Raw genomic sequence first — 8150 nt, forward strand, 5'->3', positions numbered from 1 at the left:
CTATAACAAAACCGATATAAAAATAAAGAAGATGGGATCAAAGAAGCAGTAGAATTAATAAATTATGGATTATAATTTCAAATAGAGTTTGTGGTCTCATTCTAATTTCAACAACATGGGTGTGATGGTCCAGAAGAAAGAAAAGGACGGGTGATGTTTTATTTTCGTGTGATTAGGCAATGTGAAGAAAGAAGGAAGAGAGAGAGAGAGAGAGAGAGAGGACGAGAAGAATAAAAACGTGGAAGAAAAAATTACGTGAAAGATATTTTTATTAATCTTTAAATTTTGAAAATAATGAGATGAAGTAAGGCCATGCTCAAACAAAGAAGAGTCGTGAAAACTAACCGTTACTTTCCTTCCAACCAGCCCAACGTAAGACTTTGGCTATTTAACATTCTGCTTCTACTGGGACGAATCCATTAAATTATCAGCAATCATCTTCCTTGTTTCAGACACTGTTCAGCTCCAACATGGCCTCCATTGATGCTCTTTCAAATCCACTCAAATTCTCAGCTTTAGTTCTAATCCTATCTATATTCATAGTCCAACTCTTCATTAGAAAATTGAACAAAAAGCAGAAAAAATACAAGTACCATCCAGTTGCAGGAACGGTGTTTACCCAACTTCTCCACTTCAACAGGGTGCATCATTACATGACTAATCTTGCTGGGAAATACAAGACTTACAGGCTGCGCGCCCCTTTCAGAAGTGAGATTTACACTGTTGACCCTGTAAATGTTGAGTACATACTCAAAACCAACTTTGAAAATTATGGCAAGGTAATTTATTTCTTCTTACTGTGATGTATTTCGTCAATATCAGTACCAAATGTTTGGTCCTTGTTTTTATGATGTGAATTGTGTAAAATTATGTTGTTGAATTCAACACCCAAGTATGAGTATTCACAAAAAACTTTGGTAGGGTGATGAGAATTTGAGTGGGGATGGTTTTGACTGTTCACTTTTCCATCAGGATTAGATTCCAATGGCTAAAAGGGTAAAGATTTAGCTTCCTCAACCTTTGTGCAGGGGGACCATAATTACGACAATTTAAGTGGGTTGCTAGGTGATGGAATTTTCACTGTTGATGGTCACAAATGGCGCCAACAAAGAAAGGTTTCGAGCTATGAGTTCTCCACAAAGGTTTTGAGGGACTTCAGCAGTGTGATCTTCAGGAAGAATGTGGCAAAACTTGCTAATATAGTGTCTGATGCTGCAAAAGCTAACCAGTCAATGGACATACAGGTTAGTCTTTCATCCAATGTCACAGAGTAAACATCATGAATTGATTTTCAAATTACGTGACCTTCTAAGCTTAACTGGTTGTGCAGGACCTGTTTATGAAATCAACCTTAGATTCGATATTCAAAGTTGGATTTGGGGTTGAGCTAGACAGCATGTGTGGATCAAATGAAGAAGGTGTCAAATTTACCAGTGCTTTTGATGATGCAAGTGCGTTGACCCTTTGGCGATATGTTGACGTGTTCTGGAAAATCAAGAGGTTTTTGAATATTGGATCGGAAGCTGCATTGAAGAAAAACGTCAAAGTGGTTAATGATTTTGTGTATAAACTAATCAATAAAAAAATTGAGCTAATGCGTACCTCAAAAGAAGTTTCTTCTGTGAGTATCTCTCCTTGAAACTATTATTTCTGATAGATTGCAGAGGCATGAATTTTAGTTGATCTTACTTGGAAAATGCAGTTAAAGAAAGATGACATTTTATCAAGGTTCCTGCAAGTGACGGAGAATGATCCAACATACTTACGGGATATAATTCTCAATTTTGTGATTGCTGGAAAAGACACAACAGCAACTGCTCTATCATGGTTCATCTACATGTTGTGCAAGAATCCAGCTGTGCAGAATAAGATTGCACAAGAAGTAAGAGAAGCAACTAAAGTGAAAGAGATTACAGACTATGCAGAATTTGCAGCCAGTATTAATGAAGAAGCTCTAGAAAAGATGAATTATCTCCATGCAGCAATTTCTGAAACTCTTAGACTGTATCCATCTGTGCCTGTGGTAAGAAGAAATTATATGCACCTGCAATTCCTGGCCGCACGACACAAAACAATAAGTTTTAGTACGAAAACTGATTGACTGTTCGAATATGTTCAAATAAATTCATGACTATTTACGAATTCTTCACGACTGAAACTATGATTCTTGAGTAACAAACACCTTAATTCTCACAGTATGCTTATGTTTGAACATGCTCTTACAGAGTTAATAATGCTTCCTAAATAATTCTATAATTTTATTGTTTCTGTATCTCAAAATTCCTTGCTTTGCAGGATGGGAAGATTTGCTTTTCTGATGACACTCTACCAGATGGCTTTAATGTGAGAAAGGGAGATATGGTGGCTTACCAACCCTATGCAATGGGCAGGATGAAGTTCATATGGGGCGATGATGCTGAGGAATACAAACCTGAAAGATGGCTCAAGGATGGCGTGTTTCAGCAAGAAAGCCCTTTCAAGTTTACAGCTTTCCAGGTTAGTTGAAATAAAGACTGTCTAATTCACTTGATTAACTTTCAAATAAATTTTCTTCTTCCTTCGATGTGCAAATTATCAAGATCGAGTCATCATTAAGATCTACTTTCTGTGCAAGCTCAGCTTAAGTTTATGGACTCCCAATCCCATTGACCAAATGACTAAAATCAGGCTTTCTGATGGTTAACAGGCAGGGCCACGGATATGTCTTGGGAAGGAATTTGCTTATAGGCAGATGAAGATCTTCGCGGCTGTCTTGGTGACCAGTTTCACTTTTAAACTCGCTGATGAAAAGAAACCAGTCAATTACAGGACGATGATTAATCTTCATGTTGATGGAGGCCTCCATGTTTTTGCCCTCCACAGAAACACTACTTAGCTTTGTAGATTAATCTTCATATTGATGGATGCCTCCGTGTTTTTGCCCGCCACCGAAACAGTACTTGGCTCTGTATATCTGTAATGGTATTGCATCATAACATGGGCGTAAGGCCCATGGATGGTAATCGCTATCAATGGTTTGGGTTTTTATTATGTTAAAACTTATTCTTTAATATTAATATTCTATCTATCATCTTTTAGATATCTATATATATATATGTATATTTATATTGTTTATTATATATAAATTAAATTTGAGGCATGTACACATATATTAAATAATAAATTTATAAATGTTGCGCTTGCATCTCTGGGTGTGTGTGTGTGAGATATATAATATATGCAGTACAAATGTATATTGCTCGAATTAGGGTTAAGTTGAATTTAATAATATTTATACATTATTTATTACTTATTTAACAAGAAAAATATATATGAAAAAAAAATCCACTGTCTAGATCAATTTAGATTGGTATTCGAGTTAAATTATCATTCCAAAACCCAACCCCAAACCACAGAAAAACAGGGTTAAATACTGTTTTCCCAGCAAAGCAAAGACTTGCAAAATCAGAGGATTTATTCAAGAAACTAGTATTGAAGACCCCTCGGTTTGATTTAAAGGTGGATTTGGATTGAAATTATACATATACTAAAATAAAACGTTGTTTTCATGAAGAAATGAAAAAAAAAATGTACATTTTGTCAAAATTTGTTACTATAATGTTGCTAAAATTGTAATTTTTCATTTTTTAAAAAAAAACAAGTTTTTTTTTATATTTTTCTCTTTATACTTTGCTTTTTCATCATTTTATACTTGACAGATTTATCAGTAATTTTTTTTCTTATTTTTATTTTGTTCTCTTTACATTTTTTTAAAAACAAATATTATTTTTTTATTTTTTACACTTTGAATATTAATCACTTTACACTTAATCTATTAAATTGTTTTGAAATCCTTTTCTTATATTTTTTTTTAAAAAAACTATTATACAAAGACTAAGAAAATAATGTTTCATAATAACAATTGAAACATTAATCCATTCTTAACCTATATTAAAAATTAGCTTGTTTTTATTAATACATATAATATTTACTATATTTTATTATATATATTGTTATTAATCATTATTATATTATATTATATATAAACATCAACTTTTAAAATCATGGTTATATTTATTACACTATTAAAAAACACATTAATAACATCTATAAATTAAATGTTTTGCTTTAGAAAACATTTATTCGATACACAACAAAACAAGTTAAATAAACATGTTAATCCTTTATTTTTTTATATTTATGAGCACAAATAATTCTTAATGTATTTAATTAAATACAAATGTAAACCTTTTAATTTATAATTAAAATTTTTAAATAAGAATAACACATTTAAAAAACTCATATTTTCAAATAACTAGTCTTGCTATTAGGCACAACAATTCCAGCGAGTATTGACCTCCATAAGATGACAAGCCTTGCTTCATCTCTCGATAGATGAAAGCTTCAATGTTGCATGATCTACAAACAGAAATTATTCGTTTATAGCATCGAAGCCTTAACTACGAATCACTTTGCCCGGCAAAGACATTGTAATTTATTAATCAATTAATCGAAAAGGCATGCCAAAAAAGTTTGGTCACGAAATTTGAAATGAATAAATGGCTTTGCCAGTCACTAATTAATGATGATTATCGCCTATTATGCCCAGCAGGGAGGGGAAAAGGGGCCGAACCTTTTTTCTTAACTCAAAGGAGAATGCCAAATTGAATCACAGAGAGCCGTCCATGATCAAACTCGTACACATTAGATAATATACAAGCAAGAAAAGACGATAAAAACAAGATGGATATGCATTATGCTCGTATCATTGCAATGACATTGTTGTGGTCACAGGAGGTGGAAGATGAAGCCCTGGTCTGGAAGTCCACCCTCTGCGACTCCTGTAGGCCTCAATAGCTTGTAAACGAAGCCTTTCCCGAGATGCGTCATTGACATTCTTAAGGAACTGCAGATTTCACAGAACTCCTTGTTTGAACAACAGAATATCTACTAATTCATTTATAAATATGAAGAAACAATGAAGCAATACCTTAGAAGGGGCAGTAAGCTTTGGGGGAGCTTGGACCACATCTCCAAATTGTATCTGCTCACATCCAGGAAAGTCCTGCCTCTCCTCGGGTTTCTTGTTTTTCTTCTTCTTTGCTTCCAAATACCTACATGTATTAAAAATGTAATCATGTAGATGTTCAACAACCATATGCTTGAACAAGCATGTGAGTGGGGATTAGATACTAAAATTTGAATTCACATTCAGGCAAATTAGAAATTAAACTGAACAGAACAAGTACACTAAGTCCACCATGAATATTTGTACCATCTTGTTCAAACTAGAGAAAAAACCTCCAGGGGCCATAACAGAGGTGGTATCCTCCACTAAATCCTTGGCAAGTCTAATGCATTAACCTGTAGCCTTATGATTCAGCCCAAAGCAATTGTAAGCACCACATGCCCCAACAAAATTCCTACCGATGATCCAAAATTTTTGGATACTGTGTCGACAACCTGACCACAAAATTTCAAGTACGAATATTGCACTTGAAATAAACAGTTCACATTTCACAAAATAAAATGCAGACAGGAATAGCTGTCATTAAGTAGCTTTCATTGCAAAATTAGGTTAGTCACAGGCACTACCAGTGTTGTCAATGGCAAAAGGCACTAAAAGACGCCAAGCTTGTAAAATGCCCAAGGTGTTAAGTGCACGCCTAGGCTCTCACCAAATGAACCAAGGCAATATGCTATAAATTACAAAAATATATATATGTACAAATATTATATTATAATATATAAATCTAAAATATATATCTTTGCAATTAAGATTAGATCATTAGAAAATATAAAATATCATAAAATAGTCATATAAAGTTATATTTTTCACCCTTGAAATAAGATAATTTAAAGTAGTAACAATGTTGTCAAAGGCACCAAGCCTGTAAAATGCACGAGGCACTAGGTGCTCGCCTAGGCAGCACTTCATTAAAATTCATCGCGTAAGGCTAATAGAGGTGTTGTGGCCTTGCTTGTAGCGCTTAAGCAAGCACCTACGCGCCTTGTCACTGGGCACTACCATTACTCATTGGCATCTATTACAAAAATCACATTAGTTTCCCGAATAAAAGGTTTTCCCCATAAAAATAAGATAACAAGATGAGACCCATGGCACATACTTGCTCATACTTTAAACATCCCAAAGAGAAAGTCCAAGGGCCACCCATCATGAGTTAGATACAGAACTAGCTAACTCAGCATGTAATCACTCTACTCAGCAAAGACTTATTCCCAAACACAGTTGTGAATAGTTACATGGATGATTTCCCTCTACTCTATTTGGTTTTAGCCAAATTTCTAACATGCTTTCACCGTGGTATATGTTATCCAATTCTAAAGCAATTTGAGTAAAATCAGGGGGTGTATAGACTTTCACGAGGAGTTCATCGCGAACAATTTTCACTCAATCTAATTTAATTTTAGACTTTACTTGGCTAATAACACAGACAATTATGTTGCAACAAATCAGGTATCACTTCCAAGCTGTCAAGAATTCACGAGGACTAAAAGCAGAGGGATGGCTTCAAAATGCTTACTTTTTCTTGCGCTCGCGGCGTTTCTCAGCAGTTTTTGATTTATGCAATCCCATTTCAAACCTAAGATCATTTACTTGCTTTTTCTTTTTCTTCTTCTTCCTCTTTTCATCTCCACTACCCTCCACGATTTCTTCGACACCTTCATCTTTCACCATTGTAGCTTCATTCCCTTCCTCATGAGCTCGTTTCTATATATATATTAAAAAAAGCATTCATGCATAACCAGAAACAAAGAGAGAGAGAGACAGAGATAGAGAGGCATTTATCCGTTTCTTAAGAGCCCAAAAGAAGCACTTACTTTCTTAGCATCACCGACTTTTTGTTTCGTATTCTCCTGACCGGAAATTGAGTTTTTAGCAGAGTCTAAAAAAACAAAAACAAAACGCGCAAGTTAAAAGACAAAAAAGGGGGAAAGAGAGAGAGATTGGGAGGTGTAGGAGGGTGTAGAGAGAGGGGGGGTACCGTCGTGAAGCTGAGAGGTTAAAGAGATGAGTTTGCGGAGTTTGGAAGGGAGAGCGTCCACTTGGGAGGATTTAGGTGGGGGAGGTAGTAGAGAATGGGATCCTCCATGCGCCGCTCTGTAGTTTTTCTCTCTTCTTCTTCTTCCTTTACCTCCCATCTCTCTCTTTCTTTTTTCTTTTCAGTTGCTATCCCTAACCCTAATCAACTCTACTGCTGATGGCTGGCTGCTCCTCTTTCAGGTTTTTTCTCTTGCTTTCGACCCTTTTTTTTTTTTTCTTCTTTTTTATTAATTTTCACCAGGGCGGGCGCTCCAAACTCAGTGTCATGTAAACACTATTGCGTGGCGATCAACTTTCAATTCTTATGGGACCCACTTTATTACCATAACTATTTATCATAGGATGTTAAAAACTGACCCGGGTTAATCTAGTACAAGTCTGTGATTACGGGTTAATCTGATTAATAAAAATTAATTTATTTTTTTATTTTATATAAAAAAATAATAAAATAAAAAATTTTGCGGACTAAGTGATTCAGCAAAACCTGATTGACCATGAGCAACCCAACAAAATCTAGTTAAAATATATTTTTTATTTTTAATTTTAGACGTTTTTTTTTCTCTTAACTAAAGATTTTTTATATATATATATATTTTTTAATTGGTTATTAATATTTTTTAAAATTTATCTATATAATTACTAGAAAAATATTTTATTTTATTTTTTCAATGTAAAATTTAAAACTTTTTAGTATATAATATATATTCTATGTTCATAAAAAAATTTTATTTTCTTACTATGAGATTAGATTTGAAGCTCATTAATATATATATTTTATGTTCATAAGAAAAAAAATTATATTTTAAAATAATTTTTTATAACATTTATAGCATATATTCACATGATTATTTCTTAATTTTTTCATATATAATATTAAATTTTTAAAAAAAATAAAAATTCTTGATCAATCCATATAATTCAAGACTGATTTCTTAACCGGATCAATCCCAGGTCAAATTGAATCCGATAACTATGGTTGAAACAATATTGAAACAATATGACAACCATTTAAAAAAATAAAAATGAACGGTATATATGAGAATCCTCAACAAGTAATAAAAATAGTACCCCGGGGTATTTCCTCAGATTTTTTCCACCAAGCTTG

At 33.5% G+C, this 8150-nt stretch overlaps 2 protein-coding genes across 2 annotated transcripts; one reads left to right on the top strand and one right to left on the bottom strand.

Moving 5' to 3' along the window:
• The first annotated feature begins 313 nt into the window (after positions 1–313).
• LOC118041277 (cytochrome P450 704C1-like) lies at positions 314–3065 on the top strand. The gene is made up of 6 exons (XM_035048552.2): positions 314–779; positions 1029–1244; positions 1331–1621; positions 1703–2023; positions 2296–2496; positions 2687–3065. The coding sequence occupies exons 1-6, from the start codon at positions 471–473 to the stop codon at positions 2873–2875; spliced, it is 1527 nt and encodes a 508-aa protein (XP_034904443.1). The 5' UTR covers positions 314–470; the 3' UTR covers positions 2876–3065.
• A 1529-nt stretch (positions 3066–4594) lies between these two features.
• LOC118041274 (uncharacterized) lies at positions 4595–7291 on the bottom strand. The gene is made up of 5 exons (XM_035048548.2): positions 6987–7291; positions 6823–6887; positions 6525–6712; positions 4970–5093; positions 4595–4885 (listed from the first exon to the last, which is right to left on the bottom strand). Exons 1-5 carry the CDS (start codon positions 7141–7143, stop codon positions 4745–4747), a joined length of 675 nt encoding a protein of 224 aa, XP_034904439.1. The 5' UTR covers positions 7144–7291; the 3' UTR covers positions 4595–4744.
• Between the last annotated feature and the right edge of the window lie 859 nt (positions 7292–8150).

This window comes from Populus alba, chromosome 14 (genome assembly GCF_005239225.2).
Source record: "Populus alba chromosome 14, ASM523922v2, whole genome shotgun sequence".
NCBI lineage: Eukaryota > Viridiplantae > Streptophyta > Magnoliopsida > Malpighiales > Salicaceae > Populus > Populus alba.